This window comes from Seriola lalandi, unplaced genomic scaffold (genome assembly GCF_002814215.2).
Source record: "Seriola lalandi dorsalis isolate HSWRI2012SDOR001 ecotype SW California unplaced genomic scaffold, Sedor1 jcf7180002054889, whole genome shotgun sequence".
NCBI classification, from domain to species: domain Eukaryota; kingdom Metazoa; phylum Chordata; class Actinopteri; order Carangiformes; family Carangidae; genus Seriola; species Seriola lalandi.
Window position 1 is genome coordinate 183,113 of NW_019525441.1, and position 25,110 is coordinate 208,222.

A 25,110-nucleotide genomic window follows, 5' to 3' on the forward strand; every position below is an offset into this window, starting at 1 on the left:
ACTGTCTGGTTTTTGGTACCCACACACTGGAGAAAAATGTCCATACCAATGCACACAACTTCCTTACTTTCATTGTGGGGAACGCAGCTCTAATGTGATTACTTTTCAGTCTTTCCTGTTATACCCTAATGTTCATTCTGCTGCATATACTGGCAGAAAACCCAAGTGAGTTGCTCATGGGTGACATCAGCTAACAGATGTGACTTTTTCTTTAAGAACTAGTCTTGCATCCTGACTGAATGTCTCACCAATGTGTAGGACATGCACACTTATTGATTTGGATTAAGTTAAGTGTGCACACCCACCACTAAAGGGGAATTTATGTAGCTGCTCTGGCTGATTTGGGGCTTTACTGAAAGGATATTGAAGATAATGCCATACATGGTTTAGCTGATGTAAGAGGTGGGCTTTATCAGAGCAAAGCACTGGATAATTATTTTCAATTACTATCCAGACAGACCTTGAAAGAAAAAAAGATTGCATCGTTTGTAACAATATGAAGCATTCCCACCCTTTGTAAATATAGAAGAATAGACCATTTAGAGAACCCCAGAAATCAAAGCAATTTAGATTTCAAATAACAGTCATAAAAAGCCTGACTGGGGCTATCTTTTTTGTGGAGAATTTGACATCCAACATGTCTTCATTTGGTTAGTAAATACTGTTGTTGTGCAGAGCTGTTTGACTGACTGGCAATGACACATTATGAGAGAGTGAGCTGAAAGGGTTAGATTGGCCCTGAAAGGAAACTAATCTGCACTCTTGTTTCTCCCAGCCTTTGATAAGGTGATACAATTAGAGTGAGACTGAGGAGAGGGCAGAGATGGATTTTTTGCCTCTGCAGTTGTTGCTGATGAGGCTGTCAGCCATTCAAAGCTGGATGGTCTCGTAAATAATATATTTCATCACACAATATTTTTCATTTAGCCCTTTTGACAATTCAATTGGCTATAATGTTTAAAATACAAGATTATTCTCTGTTATTCTCTGTAGTATGTGTACACAAAAATATCCATAATCAGCACAATGACGGCTTGATGAAATCAAATAGTTCTAATTCACTGCAGGCCCGCTAAAATTTTTCTGTATGTCTGTCTTAAAAAGTGACTTTTAACATAAAAAAGGAGCAACACCTCTTTTTTTGGGTTTGAAATGTGCACCAGTAAAACAAGACATATGCTGTAAATGACTGAAAACTAGATAAAGAAGATGGACAAAGAGAAAAATAATTCTAAGAACCGAACTGTGACTCATGCAGGAGACTAGGAAAAAACCATTCAATGAAATGTAGTGTGATGTCAACAAAAAATAAACACAATGGCCAAATTCAGTATTAAACACAGTGTCCTTGTGTATTTTGAAGGTATGGGAACAAAATATATCGTACATTCAGAAAAGTGTTCATACCCTTTCAATCTCCTCACATTTTGTTATGGTGCAGCCTTACGCTAAATTCAAAAAAGTCACTTTATTTCAATTATGGCGGCCACTGTGCTCTTGGGAACCTTCAGTGCAGCAGAATTTTTTTGTAGCCTTCCCAGATCTGTGTACTGATAAAGTCCTGTCTCTGAGCTCTTCAAGCAGTTCACCTCACCTCATGTCTTGGTTTTTTGCTCTGATATGCATCATCAGCTGTGAGACTACTACATAATGCATTTGGAAAAATTTCTTAAAATTCAGTTTTTACTTTGTCATTATGAAGTATTGAGTTTAGATTGATGATGGAAAAATGATATATATATTTTGGCATAAGGCTGCATCATAACTAGTGGTTGAAACTAGTCAAGTATGAGTGGGGCACAGGTTGCAGGGCTCGGGGGAGCATAGAGAGAATATACTAAAGAGAGGGTGCAGGTGTATCTGGCCATGTGAGACTTCAGGTGTAATGCATATCTAATGTGAGGCATGGAGAAGGTCAAGCAGGCTGGGAAATGAAAGCTATTAAATTCTCACAAAGCCGAGGTCCAGGCATCCTCAGCTCAATCAAATGCTTATGTCGCTGGAGGAAAAAAAGAGCACATGTGAATGTACATGCATGCACGCACACAAACACACACACACACACACACACACACACACACACACACACACAAACACACACACACACACACACACACACAGGTATACACAAGCATTAGAAACATTAATGGTCTACAAGTATATACAGCCTGTATATATATACACTAAAGATATATATCTACATTTCTACATGTTTGCATATCCAACAAGCAATAAAACCTCCTGCAGTGAAACACCTGAGTTTTTAAAGTATTTATTGTCTTCTACACAACTGTTTCTGGCTCTACACTGCTGTTTGTGGTAAATCAATAAGCAACAAATAGGCACTCTGTAGTCCAACTGAAACCCAATTACCATACTACCCATGCATCATCAGACACTATATGGAATCCTATACATACTAATAGCCCCAGGCTGTATAAGTTACTGCAGAGCAGGAGCTATGTCAGATTCAGTCAAATGACACAAATCTACATTCAGCCAGGCCACATCTCTCACTCATACACGTAACCACACACGCATACACACAAACACACAACAGTCAGTGTGCATCCCTGTACTATCATTAAGAGTGGTGGTCCACAGAGCAGAAATCCGCATGGAGGAACCGGTGGGAGAGTCATTACCTGGCCCACTGGCCATGACCCTGTTACTCCCGTTTGTGGACAGACAAACACACACACACACACACACACACACACACACACACACACACACACACACACACACACACACACAGTTTCTCTCTTATAAGCCCATGCGCAAAGACATAGAAAATTGCAAAGTGGCTGCCCCCAGGTCTAGAAATCTCTGAGCCGTCCCCTTTACGTACTTCCAATGCAAGAACACCAGCTGAGCGGAAAATTACACAGTAACACTGCTGCTGAGAGTTTGCACAGGTATAAAACCATATGAGATAAAACAATCTCTTAAAACAAATAAAAATACATTAAAAAATTGAGGCGGGAGGGAACCTGATTTTGTCTATAAATGTTCCATAAACGTTAAAATGGGGGCTATTAGCATTTATTATTTCCAACAACCTCCATAAATTCTATATTTCTCTCTCATGCACACCAACACGCTGGAAGAGATGGCGATCGGCAGCATCAATCTGGCCTTCTGGGCAAACAAGCAGCAGTTGTTTTTCTCTGCCGTGATTTTTGGTCCCTCACACTCCACCACTCAATTTTAGCAGCTGTCAAAAGCCATGCCACCAACTTCCTTCATCTCTCTCTCTCTCTCTCTCACGCACACACAGACACAGACAGACACACACAGACACACACACACACACACAAACAAACAAACACCCCCCTGGCAGAGCTATCTAATAGTGTGGTGGTGTGGCAGCCTTATTAGGCTGTTTATCTAGCATATGTGATGCCACTGCTGCCCCTGAAGATGCCATTAGGCCAGGTTCTCTATATTAAACAGCTTTATCTGTCTGGCTCAGAGGTATGTTGGCGTGTGTGATTCTGAGGGGCAGGGAGGTCAAAGAGGGTGACGACAGATGTCTTTTACAAAATTAGCTTTCCTGAATTCTTTCCCTGAATTATTGAGTCATTTTGTTTTATGAAATATTTCTGAAAACACAAATTAGACAATGAAGGAGCACTGAGTTGACACAAAAGAGGACTGAAGGGCTACTGTTATTACAGATATTATCACTACATTTTTGCTGCTTATTTGTATACATTATTTTTAAATGCCCATTGGAGTTCAAAGATTGTTCATTGTATTTAAAGATGTAAATATTGGACTGACATGATACTTTAGACGGGATAAGACAGCCACAGGATCTAAAAACTAATATTGGAACGATTCCAAACAGCTCATATCAATATCCCACTTAATACTCTATCAAAACACAATCTAACCTCACATTCATAAAATAAAAGCCCAGACACTGACAAGGGAAAACAACAGTTTATCACTGCATTGTACGGTGCAGTCTAACACTACAGTGTTTCCCAAGGTATTTGTGAATTGAGGTTCCCTGTTTGATGATGTTTTCATAACTGCCTCTGAGGATCACAATGAAGGGCACTGGAGGGCTGTTTAAATGGAGACTCAATAGTGCATTTGGCTTTTATCTTCCATATATTGTGTCATGATCCTACATGTGTGCGGCTACAGACGGCAACATTTGATACTATGGATCCAGGCGGTCGATATCCAGCTTGTAGCGTTAAGGTGTGTTTATTTACAGCCATAACTCTGAATGAGAAGATGCAGCTGTTGAAGTGTGTGAATGCAGTCTATGATGTCTCATATAGATTCGTCTTTTAGTTTTTGCCTTACATCATTTGCTCTATGTTTCTAAGATGAAAATATAAAAATAACAGAACAGATTTCTACCCAAAACCTGCAGTACCACTAGGATTGTGAGGACACTTAAAATAAAATAGATATTTCGGAATTAACACATCTCAGACAGGGTGCTTGTGAAAACATCTTACTAAATGCATATTCAAACACTTACATATAAACATATAAATCACATGTATGGAACACCCCACCCTGCGCATGCAGCAGTCGGAGTGATGCTTGAGTCCTGAGTAATGATGACACTACTGTCTCTGTATGTGAGTAATCTCGGTGACGACACTATCTGACATTAATACTGAAAAATCAGTGGGGATTACTGTTGGATTATATAACATGGTTGTTATATTCTTACTATGTTGTTGTTGCCATAGCAACAGCTATGTCATATGGCATTAGGTGACCTGCGTGGGTACCCTCTCCCAGAGGGGCTCTCTATCATTGTCAAAATGAACTGTATGCTTGTGTGTGTAAACGTTTTTACCTTCATATCCTCAACTAGAGTATCTCCTTCTCGAGCTTAATTTATGCTCTTCGCTGGAAGATTTCTCATCCCCACTCTCTTTCTCTTTCGTCACACTCGTCCCTTTCATCACCATATAGCTTCACTTCACTTCACCTTTGACTGTCACCGCATCTCTCATTCATCCTCTCTGTCTCATGTCAGTCCCTGTGCCTGTTTCTTGCTCTGGTGGACAAAAGCAAGACACCTTCTCCTCTGTGAGAGTGTGTTTGTGTGTGCATCTCCATTTCCAAGCGTTACCCTGTGTGTGGTGGGGTGACAATAGGTGACAGTGAGCAATGGTCCTGACTTAAAAGTTAGCGTGCAGCTCTTGTCTGTGCGGTTGTGTGTGTGTTGGGGCTAGGTAGATTGTTTTGTGTGGGTGTGTGCGTGTGTGTTTTCACACTATGATAGTGACAGTTGAGAGGGAACTGGGAGGTGCAGCACTCCGTTCCATCCTGATGCCCCTGTCACTTCTTGGCCTTGTTCCCTTCCCTCAACTTCCCTTAGCATCCAGCAAGAGGTGGAGGGTGGGGGTAAGGGGGGGTGAAACCAGTCACCCATACTCAGGGGATGGTCATCCTCCCCTGGGCAAAAACATCAGAGCAAGTGCCATGGATGCAAGGATCTCAAGATCAAAGAAGCAACTTTGAATATATTTAACTTTGAGAGTTGACCAAGTCATTTCAGCACTGTTTAAAGCCAAATCCAGCTCTTCTGTGTGTGAATATTAGGCTAACATTAGGCTAAGCAGTGCATTGTCGTGGTTGCAACTAATTTAAAGTGGCTTAACTTGTGATACAATGCCTTTAAAATCATATAAATCTCTAATAATTTAGAAAGCCAAGGCTTTTGCACTGCAAAAACTCATTAAGTGGAACTGGAATTTTTGATTAAGGTCTGCTGTAAGTCAGGCTGTTCTAATTTGTAAAAAGCATCCTGAGCAGATCCAAAGCTCAGAACACAGTTTGTGTATTCAGAGTGGATACACATGTGAAGAGAGATCTCTTAATTTGGAAATCTATTAGTGACTGGGTATGCTGATGTAAATCAAATCAAATCATACTGTAGTTTCTTAAGATACTGGCATTGTGTTTTTATTGGCATGATAACTTTATAGTTGTTCTTTATTCTAGCTGAAGTTATGAAAATGAAAATATTTTCTTAGTCCTCTAACATTTCCATCCAGTCACACTCATTGCATCAGCAGTAGCTAAAACATGGTAGTTGCCAAGTTAACATTTACATAGCACACAAACAAGCACTGTTCTTATTGTGCATTTGAAACAGGCAACAAATAAACACACATTAATTACATTAACTACGTCATAAATGTCAGTCTAACCACTTATTAGCTTGGCCTTTGTTATCAGGTGATGTTTTTGCTTAATGTGGCCGGACTATTGTTAGATCTCACTCTTACTAACAGGAGAAAAACTCTGTTGGTGTAAACAATGCCTTTCCCTGCCAACAATATGTCTCGAAGCACTTACGGCTATCTCCTGGAGCAGGCTAGTGGCCGCCGCAAGCAAACACAATGCATCCTAGGTAGCATGCTAATTGTGGTGCTGCAGTTTAATTAGAATTAGTGTGCCATACCACAGTAATGAGCACACTCAGGTAACGGATGACTGTGAACACAGCGACAGGTAGCGGTGGTGCAGAATTAATATGAGAGAGAGAAAGAAAAACCATTCAGTGGATCTGCCAATTAGCTTGTCCCTCCGAAAGGTTATTCATTTGACAGAACCAACGATGTCCTTGGAATACAAAGGATTTAGAAGACAGGAGGCTTTGCAGCATGACTCGCAAGTTTTATCAGCCATTTTGTGTGTTTATTTATGACTTTTTGAACTATGTTGTATCAACCTAATAAGCTTGTACATGTGTTTGACAGCCGTTTATTAAGGTGTGATCGTGTGACTGCAACACACATCTTCATAAAAGCATTTAGATCTATCTTATCTGTTCGTTTCGATAAAGTAGAGTCTATTCTGATCAATGTATGTGTTCATATTCAAACCCATAATATTGTAAATACACAGTGGTTGTTTGGGTCCACTGATTCATGAGGACTCCCCTGTATATCATGGTTTACCTCTAGAGGTTTATTATTGATTGTATAGACAGACCTACTCTGATGAACTAGGAGCTGGCATTTGCCTGTGGTCAGTGGCACAGATGATTTTACTGTCTCCAGTCCACATCAGGGACGACAGATCGATGTTTGTGAGTGTTTGGAGGAAGAGAAGGAGTAAGAAGAAGTGGGAAGGTGACAGAGTTTATGGGCATAACGCGCCTCTGAACACAAAATATTCCTGGATTCGACACACACAGCTCACGTGTGCACATGCATGCACGAGCAAAAAATGCAAAAATAGCAGGAAACCCATGGCTAAATAAATAAACACAGACTCTGAGTGGATTGATGGAAGCACAGACGTGCAAACACGCTCACATAAACTCAAGAAAACAGTGTATGATAGTGTGAACAGCGTATGATGTGGAGTGTGATCTGAATGATAGTGAAGAAAGGAAGGAAGTAGGAGGAGAAAAAGAAAATGAAAAAGGAAGAAAAGGAGGGAAAGGGAAAATGATTTCAGCAGTCTGGGAATATTACTACTATCGCAGCCAAGAGCAGAGATTGAGATGTGTCAAACCAATTATTAATGTGAAGATATTGCAACATTAGCACCACTTGTTCCAAATTGACATCGATATCACAGAGTAATGTGAGATATTCTCAACATCCATGCCAAATATGATGACATTCATTTTGACAATACTACTTCTCCAAATATGGTTTCCAATCTGCCCAGCTGTCACACGTGACAGGCACTGTGACAGCCTAGTTTACCACTTACAAAACTGACAGCTGACAGACCGGCATTAGGAGAGGTAACATATCCATAACGTAGCTCTAACATTTCTGACATACTGGCTCATTGCAGAGGTGCCTCTGCCTTGGAGGGACTGAAGTGTGGATGGAAACCACAGAGAAAAATGCCATGTCAGAACGTAAAAAAAAACAAAAACAGTAAGACATAAAACTCAAGGGTTTTGCTAAAAGGAACAAGTAATTAACATATTAGTCAAGTGTACGGCATTGGCATTACGAAGTGTGATTTATAAATACTGCTTTCAAATACTGCTGCGGTCATATATAATTAGGCTTTTATATTGAAATATGCAGAAAAAACAAGGAAGTTAAATGTTTCCATAAACAACAAAACAAAATATTGTTTAAATGGACATAGATGGGATGTAGTATAAATCATTTATGTATTCATGGTTGCTATGTCTGCTCTCTTACATACTCCCTTAGAGGTAATCTTCTGTAAGAGTCCTTCTTGAGGCTCTGATTGACAGAGAATGACATCCAATGTCAGTGCTAAAAGAGTGGAAAGAACGGGAATGATGAAAAGGAGGGACTGATATGAGTGGAGACTTTCCTTTCGCCTAGACAGGCATTAGCATAAGTCATGCATCTCAGCAGAAGAGAGCAAGAGTCTTGAGTTTGATAGGCCAAGACAGTTTGGTTGACAGGTGAGGCTTCAGGTTTACTCGAACAGTGGCAGGGCTCACTGCAGGGGAGAGGAGAAATCTGATGCAAAGTTTGCTAGTGGGTTCAAAAAATATACATAAGGAGTGTATATGATATACATTTGATGTGGTAAATAGGAGCATTTGACTATACACAGCCCCCAAATACATTCAAAGTCAAACTTGTGAGTGATTATTGAAGAGGTTTGCGTTTATAAATGGTCTGTGTTTGTCAAGGACAATGACTGCACGCACAGGCACATGCACACACACACTCTAGCACACGCACGCACGCACACACACACTCTAGCACACGCACACACACACACACACACACACACACACACACACACACACACACACACACAAACACACACACACACACAAAAAGGTGCACCATCCACCCCTGTTGATTTCCTCCCCTGTACTATTGATTGCCTTTCTCCTCTTCCCCTGGTGTTCTCTCTAACAGCTCTTCTCACCGATCTATAGAGTAAATAAAGGCAATGCTGATAGAGAAGGAGGGAGGGAGGGGGAGGGAGAGAGAGAGAGAAAGAAAGAGAGAGAGAGAGAGAGAAACAGAGAGAGCTTGCTTGCAATTCTGTTTGCTCTCAGACCAGTGAGGTGATTTCAAGGTTGATTGGGAACAACAAACTATCTGGAAGAACACTGAGGAACTGCACGCTATCCTTGCCCTCAACACCCCTCCTTCCAGCACAAAAAGTGTGAGTGGTAGAGAGTTTATGAATTTTAAGATTTCCTTGAGTTTGGGCCTTTTTGCTACACGTTATTAAAGATGCATGGTTTAAGCCTTTGGTGGGTAATCAGGGGACTACGCAGGGTGCCTGTTTTCATCCTTTGTAGAAACATCTTTAACCTTGACCAGGCCATGAAAAACATTTCAAAAGACAGCATTGCGCTGAATATGAACACAAAAAAACTTACCTTATAATATATAATTTTATAAATATGTATCTGTTGTCACTTTTCTCTACAGCACTGCAGACTGACCCTGTGGGCTTCCAGCATCATTCACTAATAGAGGCTCGTTCATTGGTTTTACTTTTGTGTTTTTATTATTTTGTCAAACACATTCAAATCAATGAGGGTCAACTAAATAACAGGCACACCTCTTTGTACAATGCAATACAGTTCAACAGCACCACAAATTGCAGCCTCCAAAATGACTCAATTTAACAAAGTTTCACCAAACACCTCACACTGAAACCTTCATGAAGGCAGGATTCATTGCAAGACTTCTGCATGAGATTGCATTTGTTTTAGCTAGGTGTACCTAATAAACTGACGACTGAGTGTATCAGTAATTATTTTTTTCGGGTGCCGATATTTCTGTTTTATTTAAGTCACTTCTTAGAGTGATATAAATAAAAAATCTTATCCTGCCAAGATACTGGAGTGGAGGTGAAAGCAGATTGAAGGACAAATGATAAATATTTCTATCGTCTGAATATCAAATAGCTCAGCTCACACTGGATTTGTTGTATTTGTTATGGCTGAGACACCTCACGAGAAGGGCTTTGGGTCAGGTATGTGTGTGTTCCTGTTTTCGTGTATGTGTGTGTCAGACTTTTTCACCAAGGACAGACTTAATGCATTGTTAATTCACAGTCACACCATCTTCCTAACAAGACAGCACTTTGTTGATCTTTCAGCATGTTAAAATTGTATATAGCAATCTCTCTGCAAATATGATAAAAGAAGAGACTGATTACAAAAAGCACATCTAAAAATGCATCTGAAAAGTTTTCAGAAAATTGTGAAATAGTACACTGAATGTAAGATTGGCCATTTGTCTGCACGGAAATTTTTCTCTCGGGATGTTATCAACACCTACTTGAATGTTAATGGTCTTGCACCAATTCTGATCTCACAGTCCACACCCAGCATACCACTCATTGAATAGACTAATGTCTTCTAGCATTAGCTACATTTTCCACACTCAGCCTGTCCAACTGAATTTTATCTGTCCACCAATATCCAATCAAGTTTGTAAACGAGAAGATGAAAGTAGGACTAGAAAGTAAAAGATTACTTTAGATTGGAATCTTTTGAGCCAAAGTGCTCTTATATATTTAACTCCTGCTGATTACAATGTTTTTCTTTAACCCAGCAGCAGAAGACTTCAGACTGTGGCAAGTGTTGCCAGTTAATTTTTTTAATCAACTTTATCAAGAAAATATCAAATGTGTTTTCATATAGGCTGGACACCATTAGGCAAGTATGCTTGCAGTAAGTGACCATTGAGTCTATTCTAGTTCCTAAGGTAAATAAGGCAAAAATGTAAACTTTACAAGGACAGAGCCATCAGAGTAAATACGTCAGGTGGTTAATAGGACAGATAGCAAACAGGGGTGATTATAGAAGCCTTGGCTGCCTTGTGGTGGAGGTGGCGCTTAGGGGGGGTTCAGTTACACCAAGACCCTGTTAAGAATACACTGGCTGGGGGTTAGAGAGCGGTGAGGAGGGGGGGCTTTGGGAAACATAAACCTGTGGTCGATCAGTCACATTGGGTCGTGCAACTTGTGTGCTAGAAGGGTGAAGGAGGATGTGTGTCCAACTGACAGGACGTTAGCATACGCACGCACATACACACACACACGCATATATGCGTGCACGCACGGACGCACACACACGCGCACACACACACACACACACACACACACCTGTAATCTCCCTTTCTGCCCTTGTGATGGTCCAACACCGAGACACCTTAAATCAACTAAAGTGGCGTTTTGGTTATTTTCTCCCTCTCTCTTTGGGCTTGATTCTCATTTTGGTGACTTGACACTAATTCTCCACCAAGAGGGGTTTGCATGTGTGTTTGCCTGCCCTTGTGTGTACTTGTGTAAAGAGACGGGTGAGCTGAGGTGAGCCGATTCTATCAGGCTAAGTGTGACAGGCCAATCTGTGGCCACCCATTTGCTCTGACTGGGAGGATGTCCAGGGTGTTAATGGGTTTCTACACACTCACACACTCACACACTCACACACACACACACACACACACACACACACACACACACACACACACAAACACACACACAAACACACACACAAACACACACACAAACACTCTGTACCCAAGGGCTAGCAACAACACAAGAAACCAATTTTCAATTTACAGTGGAGTGGGAAATCTCCCTGCCCCCAGCTAGCACTATCTCCCACTCCAATCTTGAGGGACAAGGGTTTGACAGCGGCTGGGATGTGTGAGAATTTGTGTGTGAGTGTGTGTGTGTGTCAATGAGGGGAAAAAAGACTAGGCTAGGTAAAGCATGCAACACGTTAGGTAAAACAAAAAGAAAATTTGAGAAAGGGGACAGGTAAGGAAAGTAGAGAGTGAGTCAATTGTACTTAACAAGATAATCTCTGAGATCTCATTCATCCTACTATAACAGATGCTATCACTCTCCTCGTGTCAACGCCTGAAGATTGGAGTGGTGCCCATTAGAGCCCAGGCAGTGCCCGCCAATGTCTGTGCTCTCACCAGGCTCTGGTTTCAGGGCTGGTAAACAATGCCAGTGGTTAGGTTTGGTAATGGATCTAAGGGGGACGCTGGAACAAGGCCGAGCCCCAGGAAAGCAATCTGAGACTTGGCCTGGGTTGATTAGAGGAGCCCCTGAATGCTCAAGGGCTGCAAGGGATGGAGTGCTGGGCATGGGCCCAGGCGTCATGGAGGTAGGGGAGCACAACAACCCAATCACAGCAACCCCCCAAACTGTCTGGTAAGTATGTTGGAGGCTCAGTGAGTGAATTGGAAGAAAGAAATATATTGTTTGTATGTCTCAAGAATAAGAAAGAAGAGAAATAAGATTGTTTATGTATGTTTGTGAGTGAGTGTATATGTGAATCTAGGACAGTAGCACTTACATGTTATGCAGGACACACCAGCCACAGTGGGGATCTCCTGATCCAAGACATTCACTGCAGGTTGAGTATTGGCCACAGGCCTCCACTGGCACCCTCGACAGCTGCAGAGAGATATGCAACAACGATTAAAAACTGTGGAAGACATTCAGTCTTTATGAATGGAGTGAGGATGAGCAAACATTTAATGGAAAACATTACCACAAGACAGAAAAATTGAAATGCCAGAGAAATGTCATGTTGAAAGAAATCTAGTGTTTATGTCTGTCATGGGAGGAACTTGAATGTGATGGAGAATATATCTGCATGTTTGCTTCTGATGTGTGTGTGTGTTTGAGACTGAGAGAGAGAGAGAGAAAGAAAAGATGAATCAATGATAATAGATAAATGGATTAGGGGGCTCAAAATACTGTTTTCAAATACTTGCAAGCTTACAAACCCTCCTCAGGTTAGACAAGCATAATGAATTTCTGTCCCATGTAAAACCATAATGCCTAACAGGTGATTCAAGAATTCCAAGGGAGCAGGAATTGTTGGATAATGGTTAATGTTTTGTGTTGCCTTACAAGTGCTGTATCTAATCTACTAGAAATGCAGTCAAGTACTTCAGACACAATAGCATATATATATATATATAGAGCAAAAGCCTGAACTTGTATGTGTAAGTGGAAAGGTGAACAGTGATAGTTGCACCATTTATTCAAAACACAACATATCTTGTTGCTCCATTATTGTGTGCAACCTGAATGACCAAACATTTTTAACATCAATTTTTAGGATAGCAGTAAATTGTCTCTATTAAAAGTCACTGAGGATATGATGGGAGATTCCTAATGTTCCTACATTTTGTAAGAATAGAAAAAAAAAAAAGGCCTTCTGCTACACATGATTTAACCAGACAACAAAATAAATCAACAAAATGTTATCTCTCGGTTTGACCACTTTTCAGCCAAATACACATTAACTGCAAAAACAAAGGGACTAACCATACTAATGTGCAAAATGGGAATGCAAAGTATTTTGTATCAGCACAGATTTTCATAAAATTGTTACTGCTTGACAGTTTCCATCTTTCGCCACTGACTCCATAAGGGAAACGTGGCCACTTGGGATAGCAGTCTATCTTTTATGATATATAGGCCTGCCAATTCAAACTGGCATTGAGTGGCACTGATTGGCATGGGCCGTGAGTGACCAAGCGCAGGGGGCAAAGCTGAGGTAGATGTCAGCTATCCCCTCCTCATGTCACCATGGTAACAGCATGGTGCAAAAATAGGTGTTGCTGGCACTTTTGATTAATGTGCCGTCATTGGTGGATGACCGCTGTCACTCAGGCTGCTCAACGATGACAGCTGGGAAAGAGAGACGACATCATCAGTGTGGGACTGATATTGGGTTATGATGAGGGTAAAGCTCTGTGCGTGTGTGCGTGTGTGTGTGTGTGTGTGTGTGTGTGTGTGTGTGTGTGTGTGTGTGTGTTCGTATGTGTGCCTACAATAACTGGAATTTTACTCCTGAAATATGAGACGGAGCTCAGCTGGTTGTTATAATCCAATTTAAACAGAGAAAACACCAAAAAGTTGTCTCTGTGTAAGAGTAACAATACATGTTTACTGATCATAACACTACTTACAAAACATTCTGATGAATGCTAGTCAAGTACAAGAATTAACAAGCTGATGATCACACATCAGTTCATAACTTTTTCAGTGACAAATCCATCCCCAGTTATTTCTTATGGAATCGAACAAAAGTAAACCCTGCAGGGAAATTCTGAAATTCTGTTCAATTTTTCCATCATCTTGTGGAATTCATGCGATGAGGAGAGAGCAAAGGGAGGTCCTGCCCAGTATCAGTATGGTGCTCCTGATAAAGTGTTTGCTAACTGTACATACAAAACCGTAAGTCAGAGGTCAGAGCATGGGATCAGCACCAGTAAAGCTTGCTGGAGATGGATGGATAATGGGAACTGAGGTAAGTTCACCTGACAGTGCACCACCTCCAGCAGATTCTGAGGATCAAATTCTTTTGCATACTAGTCTCTTTTTGTACCTCCGGACATAAGTGACGCAATTATACATCTCTTTGCAGCACATTTTACGGACTAAATTCCATATTTAAGGGTATGAAAAGGACCATAATTAAACCATCCAATGTAGGGCATGACTGATGTAACGAGAGATCAGAAATGCCTATGCGCAGTGGTATCTCTAAAGCACAGCCTGGCACTGACGGCACTTCTCTCTGTTGGACACAGACTATCACACAGTACATCTCTGCCTGACAGCCTCTCTCTCTCTCTCTCTCTCTCTCTCTCTCTCTCTCTCTCTCTCTCTCTCTCTCTCTCTCTCTCTCAAATAAAAACACGTCAATGCTCCAATTTTGCACACACTGACTGTGGAAGTCATATTTCAACTTGTGTGAACACAGATGCACAAGAACCACAAAGACGTACATATTGTCATTGAAGTCAGACTCTGACACAGTGGAGATACTCTGAAAACACACCACTACATCATTCTCTTTCTTGCTCTCTACATTTATGTGTCTTCCATGCATCTCTCCTAGAACTATAAATAGCATACTCCAGTAGTCATGTGCGCATGCACACACACACTGACACAGATTCACACACAGCTGAATGAATTCAGCTGAAGTGTATATCCTTGCCAAAGTCAGGAGGAATCATGCATGCTATTACGGATTAGAAACAATAGAAGCGCATCTTTGTGTGTTAAGCATTTGTGTGTGTGCTTTGGTAAAAAAAAATCCGCAGGTATGTTTTGCCCTCCCTACTGTGTACAGGCGTATTTGCATTAGGTAGATAAAGGGAATGAGTTTGAGATGGAATCACAGAGATAGTGGTGCAAGTGTGTGAGCACATGATCAAACTCAATGATCCTCATTGCATCTCACATGATAGATTCTCTCCCTTCCTGTCACTCTCCACTGAGCCTGTTCCTCCTCCTCAGATCCACCACTGCCGGCTAAATAACCTATTAGTCACTGAAGAGAAAAGCCATTGTATTAGCCTATGGAGGGATTTCAGCTGCCAAAGTCTTATCATGAGAGTCTATGAAACCACAATCTCCCTGTGTGCACGTGTGTGTGCGTTTATGTAATCTACGTAACCATGTCACCACATCGAGTGGTTTGTCACCTTGTGATCTGCCATAAAAGCTAAGCACCCAGACAGAACTGTAGCAAACAATGCCACCATATCTGAACGCTTTATAATTTAACACTTCATCGGTGGAAGATATGCCAGTACACACACACCACCCACATGTACACACATACTGTATACAAAAACACACTCGGATTTAGACTTTGTAGAATGGAAGGGACCTCCTGATGCCTATCGAGGCCTCAGATGCCTGCAACTGGGGAAATGGTTTTCTCAACAGATAAAACGCACACGCACAAAGACAAACACACACCACATTCAGAGCCTTGCAGAAGCGATGGGTGCCAATGTGAGTCCTCTGTTCCAGAGCCTGCATCCTGATATCATTCATTCTCCCTCTGTCTCTGTCTGTCTGTCTTTCTCTGTCACTCAGATGCTCTGAGGTGTATAAGATCATACATTCATCATCTCCAGAGCCTCTGTTCGCTATCAGGAGCTCCCTCTCTCTCTCACACACACACACACACACACACACACAGACACACACATTCACACACTCAAGCAGACAACACTTTTGTCCCCTCTTTTATCAAAAAATTGAGGGATTTGGTGGCTAAACGACCCAATGCACCCCTTGTCTCTCTCATCTCGATATCACATTCATTTCATGCTATCTTCTTCGTGGGCTTTGCCAGAGAGGCAACCATTACGCCTCAGTGTCTCTTCACTATGGCTGCGCTATCATATCAGCAGGGATAAATACAAAGGATGGGGTGCATGGCATTTCTAATTCCCTCCTGTTTCAGGTGAGCAAATGACAGGCATTACACCCTGCACTCTCCCTCTTTTCACAATAGGGAGAGATGGAAGCTGCTGAATATAATCATGCTTTTAAAAAAGGCAGAGATCACAGGGGTACTTGATGCCTTAATGTGTGGGGAGAGAGATGAAGACGTACTTGATCATTTACTGTGATGGCACAATGGCATTCAATTATATATACAGTGTATATACAGTAAGTGTCTGTGTGTGTGTGTGTGTGTGTGTCTATTGTATGTGTAGGGCATGAGTGTCAAAGGGAGAGAGGGTGGAAGAGTCTTCTCTCTAAGTGCATTCATTATTTCCTCTTTAAGATCTTCATCGCTACACTGAGACAGAGTTTATGAAGCTTGACTTTGTTTTTCTTTCCTCTCTCCATCTTTTCTCTGTCTCCCCTCCTCCTTACATAATGCCAGGGGCCTTTGAGTCAACCTGCAGTGGGAAAGTGATCATTTATTAAATCTGCACAGACTTTTATTATCAACTAATTCTTCTGCCTCATCTTTATTCCTCTCTTTATCCTACTCTTTTCCTGCCCCCTCCACTTGTAATTAAACAGGGATTCCACCTGCAGCCAAACTTCACCACTCCAAATGAACAGAGAGAGGGAAATTAAAGTGATAGTCCAATCCTGCTTTACAGCCTGTAGGGCACACTGAACTTCTCTTATCTTTTCTCTTCTTCCCCCCGGCTAGCTTTGTCTTTTTCTCCTTCTCTGCTGCACTGCTGGCAGTGTATCATTACTATTGGTGGGGAAGCAGACTTTCATGTGAAATGATTCGCTTAAGTGTATGTAATGTAATGTAATCTAGTGTTATTTGGTCATTTTAGTAACACATTGTAGGTTGGCAATGGTGTGCACGTGTTAAGATACATTATAATGCTGCTTACAGTTGTTATCTCCAATTAAATACCCTCAAGTTTCACTGATGACTCCAAGCAAGTCAGCTACAATCATTAAGTCTGATACAGTGAAATAATTATTCACATACATGACAATGGAGACAAATCAGTTTTGACTTGCTGCCGTCATGACAGCATGTTTTACAAATGGAAGCAGCTCTGAAAACTTCAACCAATAACCAACCATACCATGGTGCAGAAAAAAATAAGGGAACTCCTTGTAATAATCTGCATTTATGAAAACATGTTTCATCTAAGTTACAATAACAAACAAACATCTATTTTAACTAATAATGCAGGAATGATTGTATTATTCTTGTCCATACTTGACTTGCATAAAGCTGAAATGGTTATAAAGCGATTTCAAAGAGTTTCATCAGTCCACAGTCGGACAAACTGTCTATAAATGGAGACAATTTAGTTCTGTGGCTACTCTCCCTAGAAGTGGGTGTCTGGCTAAGATGACTCCAAATGCACAGAATGATCAGTGAGTTAAAAATGAAGTCCAGAGTAACAGCTAAAGGCTTGAAGGAGGCATTGGAGCTGGTTAACATCCCTGTTCATGAGTCTATCTCACACAAATCATGGTGCAAGGCTGCACGGAGCATGATGTCCATGGCAGTACTCATTGTGCTGTTCGGTATCACTGTGTACACCACACTGCACACAAAAAAAAAGAAAAAAAGAATCGAGTTTTCTGAGGAGGTGAAGAAAATAATTGTGGCTGCCATGGTCAAAGCAAAAGCTAAAAGACCATCTCCAAGCAGCTTGATGTTCCTGTGACCACAGTTGCTAATAAGACGTTTAAAGTCTATGGGACCGTAGCCAACCTCCTTGCAGTCGCTTCAGGAAAACTGACCCCACATTGAACGGAAACATGGTTTTAATCAGCTCATTGTTAACAAAAGAAAAAAATGAAACTTTTAAAGAAAAGAACATCATTCCCACATAGAAGAGACTCAGTTATGTTATGGGGTTGCTTGGCTGAGTCTGGTACAGGGTCTCTTGAATCTGTGGAGCGCACAATGAAATAATAATTTCAAGGCATTCTGAAGCGAAACATACTGCCCAGTGTCAGAGACCTCTGATTCAGTGACAGGTCATGGCGCTTCCAACAGGATAATGACCCAAAACATACGTCTAAAAGCATCTGAGAATGGATGAGAAGAGAACAATGGAGCGTTCTGAGGTGGTTGCTGTGAGTCCTCATCTTAATCCAACTGAACAACTACAGAAAGAGCTGAAACCAGAGCAATGTCTGTGTTTAGTTATTATGAATGGTAAAACAATCTGTTTCTTCTTAACTTCACCTCATAAATTCTGGTCTGTCTCTTCTCCTCTTCTCTATCTAACACCAGATATTCATTCAATCTGTCATTTATACTTTCCTTTGCTGGTCTCTCTCTCTCTCTCTCTCTCTCTCCCTCTTGTTCTCATGTGTCCCACCTCTCTCCTATCCAGCTGGATGGAGGAGAGATTGACGTGGGAGTCAGATGAAGCGAGGGACACATCAACAACCCACTGCCTCGTCACAGCCGACGCACCACTCAATCCGTCAACCACCAACCAACGGTATTATATCATAAACTCAGTTAGCAGAGGTGGCCGGTGGCTGCAAGTGCAATATTGTTTTCATTTGACGTTCGCAGAGGTCAAATGAGAAAGCCATCCATTGCGCTGTCAGGATTGTCAGCGCATGACAAACGAGTTGGATACAATCAATCATTTTCACTTATCTTTCTATTCCAAAGAGGGTAAGGCCCCCCATACACAAAGAAAAAAAACAGTTAAACAAGCATGAGGCAGTTTACTAATCGTTTGCAAATTAGAGTTTCCTGCATGAGGCATACTCTGATATGTTTTTACCATCTGTCATCTTTGGTATTTCTATGCTTACCAAATAAGCAGCCAAAAGCAGAAGCATGCTAAGCTCAGTAACAATAAATCCACACAGCACATGCTAATGTTGTCTTATCACACTGTCAGTCCTCAGTGCTAGAGCCATGCTTAGGACATGATGGACATTAATGTAAAGTGCATTTAGGGTGTGGGGTGAAGGTTGACCCCCGGGTGCAGAAACAAGATTTGAATTTAGTTTGCAATTCCATTTCTCCCATTGGCTGGGGCATAGCCTGGTGCACAGTTTGGACTGTTTCCACTAACCAAAACAGTGACAGAAGAGGCTGATGATGACTCACATTAATGACAAACCTTTATAAAGTATTATAGTGTAATGGGTTTGCAGATTCACAACTATCTGCAGAAGGGAAAGAGACAGGAATACAAGATTGAGAAATATAACGAGAAACAGAGAGAGAGAACAAGGGAGAGAAAGAGAAAGAGAACACAAAGGTAAAACTTCAAAAGGGACTTTGAGTGAGCCAAGAGTTCGCTCCAACCTTGTCTGCCCCACTTCGTTGACATTTTTCAGAAGTGTGTCAGGCAACAATGGCTGCAACATATCAGATCTGTTCACTTGCCTTGTTAGACCACAGCAGCCTGCAGCTAAACCGGGACGCAACATAATATGCACATCTAAACACCTTTATAACTCACAGCCACGCACCAGAAGGGTGAGGAAGCCACACTGTAAGGGATGCGCTGAAAAGTTTCCCGCTGATAGAAATTAAAGGATGCTGGTATTAAACATCTTTGATGAGATGCGAAGACGCGATACTTCCACAAATTGGCTTGTCGGATTTCCCTAGTGGGGGTTCAAAACAGAAAAAAAGCACTTGACTTTGAACGATCTCACCCCACTATAGTACACATATTCAATAATTCACACTTACAGATCTGCATTTGCTACGCTGAATATTAATAATTCAGCACCACGAGTGTGGCAGTTGCAGCACTTTCCAGCAACAGTTTATATGTGGAATGTAAAAGTCACAGTGTAATATACATATATATATATATATTTACGTATGTTAGTGTGTAAAAATACTTTGGCAAGAAAACCACGCAGCACTATACCTGACAGAACTAACCACTGACTAACTGCTAACAGCTGCTGGCAGGGAAAGTTAATATGTTTCCTTGGTTGCTGGAGGGTAATGATATGACTGTGGAACACTGCAGGATGGATTGAATGACTAAGACACAACAAAAACAGCTTGAACTGCTTTCAAATGCCCTGGAACCCATGTCAAGTCTCAGCACAGCCAGCTGCTGAGTAATGTACTATCAAACTCATCTTCACACGGCACAAACAGAAGTTGTTTTTATCCCATTTCACTGATAGAATTTTAAATGAACAGTTGAGCAAAATATGTGGTGTTAGGGATTCCAGCATGTATATCTAGTTATGCAGAATCACAGTGCTGTGTATTTCAAAGCCATAAAAAAAGGCCACAAAAGCCATCAAGGGGAGGCTTGTAGGATTTATTGCAACCGGATGCCTCAATGTCAACTAAAATATCTTTAATTGATTTAGCAACTGCTTTTCTTTCCTCTTGATGCATAAAATGAGATGTAACAAGTGAAATAAGTCTATCTTAAAGTTGGTTACACAACAGTAATCCGGTTGATTGTGACTTATTTCAAGTTCTAGTTATTTGTGACTCAACCACACATGAGTTCACACATAATTGAACGAAACGTCATCTGTACAGAGTCCAGTGCAAGTCAACATACATTTGACGTAAAGGCAAGATACAATGAGGAGTCTTTGAAAATGCTGAGAGCTTTGTGGAAGCAGTTCTTCTCATATGTGTCCTGGAGGTGTGGAAGGGAAAGTCAGTGTCTTCGAGATCTTTTTTTCTATTCATGTTTCCTGCTTTGGAATGACAAGCTTTATTTAATCTTATTTATACACATGGACAAGAAAGAACCTGTACGCTAAAACAGTACCATAAGTTATTCATGTGCTCCAACTCATGCAATAACCTTTGAGCTAACTTCCCACTCCATTGTTGACCTCAATAACTGTTCATCACCTGTTTTTTCTCTACAACAGGTTCATAGCACTTATTAAAACTGAAGCCTCTGTTAGTGTGTAACTTGTACTCTTAATTTACATACTGAATAAATGCTGAAATGACCCCCCCCCCCAACCCAACCTCCACTGACACCATCTCATTCACTCCAGATGTCCTCATTGTAGTTGACAGATGAACCAGTGTTAACAGGATAGTAGCATACTACTGAGCTACACTAGCGGCTCATGTTAGTGGAATTGACCTGTCCCTGTCACTCAGAGCGCAACCCTAACATCCATAATCACAGCCCATTCTATAATCTGACTGTCCTCTTTATACCAGAACATCTATTAAACCCACTAATAAGATGACACGCACGTGTGTGTGTGTGTGTGTGTGTGAGAGAGACAATGTGTGTACAAGTGAGAGAGAGAGAGAGAGAGAGAGAGAGAGAGAGAGAGAAAGAGAGAGAAGGATCCAATTAGAGGACAACCAATCACTGGATTAATGAGAGGGTAGGGATGACAGATTACTCTTGTACTGAGGAATGGTTAAAAAAAAAATGAAGGAATGGAGAACTGGGGGATGGCATGGGGTAAAAATAACAATGGGTAGTAAGAGAGGGTTAGAAATGAAATAAAGATAGAGAGAAAGGAGATGAGGAGAGAGGAGTAAGAGACACAAAAGGCTGAATCCTCATTTGCTTTACAAATCCCCTTAGAAATGAATACGGGTTGCGGGAGCAAAAATCTATAATCCTGAAAGAAAAACAAACCAAACAAAGACGACACAGTCACAGGATAGAGGAGAGAAAGCAAAAAAGAGGTTGCAAGGATAGAAGGAAAATGAAATAAAGGCTGAGAGAATGTATTAGAGGAAAATACAATACATATGCTAGACAATCTCTAGCATATTTGTTACAGAATACAATTCTGCGTGTGTGTATGTTTGGCTAGCTTCCTTCCCTAATGAGTGTATAATGTGACAGAGACAAGCAGGGTGCAGTGTGACTCAGCATGATGCCCCATCCCTGAAGCTGGGTCCATACTACACTGTCAAGGTGTTCCATTAGTTGTGCCACATTGTAAATCATTTATAATTGATTATAGTCGATATTCGTAGCACTAACACAACACTGGAAGAATGTGTGGAACATTATCACACTGTGTTGTCATTATACACCCTAAGTTACCGTATTTACATTCTTTTGCTTTGTGACGGAGAGTGAGGATACCAAAGTTTGCGCTGAAAATTACTTTGCCATCTAGATCACAGAATACATATTTGTCCACTGATACGAAAAAACTGACTGAGCCAGGCAATCATTATATAGCTCAAGTAATTATGTTTACTTTCTTTAATTGATTTTGTGATAAAGAGGGATGATTGCAGTGAGGACAAGATTTGCATTTGTTTAGTGTTAATGAAAAAGAGAAGATTACGGAGCCATTTCTCAAGTTTGTTCAAGATGTCTTCACCACTTTCTCCAGCGATCAGAAATATGACTAACCAACACTTATTTTGCAGGAATTATTTGAAGTGTGAACACTTGCAAAACCATCTATCCATATACAAACAAAAACACAGAAACAAAATGCAATCTGCATCTTACTTATAATGACTACATAATTACTCAGTTTTTTCCTTTTGCCTTGTGTCTATCCCTTGATATATACTGGACTCTAACACTGAACTAAAGAAGGCCTTCAGTCCAGCCAGGCAGGATGTCCTTCTATTGGTCAGCCCCTGGCCTGGCATCACCAGCCTGCAGGGGAGACTCTGTTCTTCTCAGCCTCCTGTTGTGGGCCCCCTGCTCCTCTCTCTCTCTCTCTCTCTCTCTCTCTCTCTCCTGTGTTTGCTCTCTCTGTATTTTCTCCTCCTTCCATCTATCACAATCTCTCTCTCTCCGAATGTCTGGGTCCCAGGCCCCAGAAACAGCAGGTGGCCTTCTGCTATCGACCGGCTCGGGCTGCTTTAATAGCATTTGCCACCGCTGGGAATTGGGAATGTGCGCGTGTGTGTGTGCAAGCTGTTATTCTAAACCACCGCAGTGATCCAGCAAGCAGCACTGCACCGTGTTTCAAAACTCCTGCATGAAGAGTGACCACAGTGTGACCTTTCAACTTGGCTGCCTGTATGAGGTTAACAAAAAGCAAACGCAAGATATTCAAGATAACTTTGCATTTCTAGAATATTCTGTGACCCTCTTTGATATTCAATAAAATCTGTTTTGTCTGATTTAAATGAACCAGGCACTAGCAGTTATAAAGTAGTGTTTATCAGCTGTTTGAATCTGCATGAAGAACTGGCACAAAGACACATGATGGTATCATAGTTATTTAGAAAAATAACAACATCAGTCAAATTAACTGATTAACTGTGGGAACAATTATTTATCAGTTATCGGTCTTTCAACACCTAGCAGGAATGTTTTGATTACTAAAAACACATCATTATTAAACAACATTATGATGGGTTATAATGGATTGGTGTTTTATTCATTCACTACATTTATCTCGTTTTGTAAACCATTTAGCACTAAATTAATGAGTTTGTGTGTGTGTGTGTGTGTGTGTGTGTCTGTCTGTTTGGGCACTAAAATTTAGAACATGTTTCTGTGTGTTCTGTGTGTATATGTGTTGTGTTCATTAAATGCTTTCTATATTTGTGTGAATGATAATTCCCAGATGTTCCTCCTAAACAGTTAGTGGAGGTCAGCCCTCTAACTAGGCTAATAGACTAATTACTACAAACGCCTCACACACATAGTGGGGAAAAATGGAAATTAAGTGTTCCTAATAATTAATTTGTTATTCTGTAATATCTTTTGTAAACCCAATTAGACGCATTGCAATACAAATGAGAAAAAAAAGCCAAATTCTCGCATTGCTGGTTAACAGATTTGCACAAAAGAGTGGTAAGTGGATGCCATGACAAAATGGCATCCTAAATATCTTTATTCTCCTCACTTGTGTCTCTCCCTCCCTTTTCCTCGCTCTCTCTCTCTGTGCAGATGGACTGACTGAGACCTCAGGAGAGGCAATGAGAGCTGTATTTGAAAGGGCACCTTCAACTCACTGTCTGTCTGATATTTAAAATGTTATCAGGATAATCTGGGCACTTAAAATGGGCACACATTTGCGCAGACAAACTGCACTACACATTAGTAAATACTGACACTTTGATGGTGCCAAAGAGGTCTATAATCCTCTGGAAGCTGCAGACAATATACAGGGGTAACTAGGCTATCGCTGCCAACAAAACAGCAGCGGCCCTCTGTGATTATGGGTGGCAGGAGATAAAGAGGAGGGAGAGAGAAAATGATATGCATATTATCTCTTCTTCAGAGCTTTTGCAATATTATTTCTAACATTGGCATTAATAATGGACAATGAACAGAGCTAAAGTGAACTGAAAAGAAAAAGGGATGCACCATGGGGTCTGATCTGGCCTCAGTGACTTACACAGTGCTGTGCCAGAAAGAGAATGATTGTGTTTAATAGGAAAAGTTTGTGTGTTTACAGTTTCTGTGTTGAAGAATCAGTCACTTTACCTCTGAAAAAAGTGGCCTGCACTTTTTAACCTAATGTTTAGCTCGACATACACACAAGTCATCATTCCACCACATAAATTCCTACTGTACATGTTTAGAACATAATGTAAATACAGACATGTGACTGTGTGTCTTTTTGTGTGTGACATAAAGAGGAAGTGAATACCTAACATGGTGAGTCATAGGAGTGTGTGTGCATTTATGTGAGCACAGCATGTGTGTTACGTACTTTCCATGGAGCTATTTTAGCGAGGTTTTGCCTCTGATAGAGGTGTTCACAGTCTCTCTCTGTCTGTGTCCATTACAAAGAGTGCTGCTATTTCGCGCCACATTCCATGTCATCAAAGGTACTAAGAGAGATTGTGTGTGTCTGTGTGTGTGTGTGTGTGTATCTGTCTGTGCTCAGACATACACACATACACGCATGCATGCATGCACGCACGCACGCGCGCGCGCACACGCACACACACACACACACACACACACACACACACACACACACACACAC

At 41.1% G+C, this 25,110-nt stretch overlaps 1 protein-coding gene across 1 annotated transcript in view; it reads right to left on the bottom strand.

The window, feature by feature from the left end:
- Positions 1-25,110, bottom strand: part of plxna4 (plexin A4) — a 236,378-nt gene that overhangs the window by 70,819 nt on the left and 140,449 nt on the right. The window contains exon 5 of the mRNA XM_087180100.1: positions 12,284-12,384. Within this exon, the coding sequence (XP_087036226.1) occupies positions 12,284-12,384 (101 nt within the window). The remainder of the gene's footprint in view (positions 1-12,283; positions 12,385-25,110) is intronic.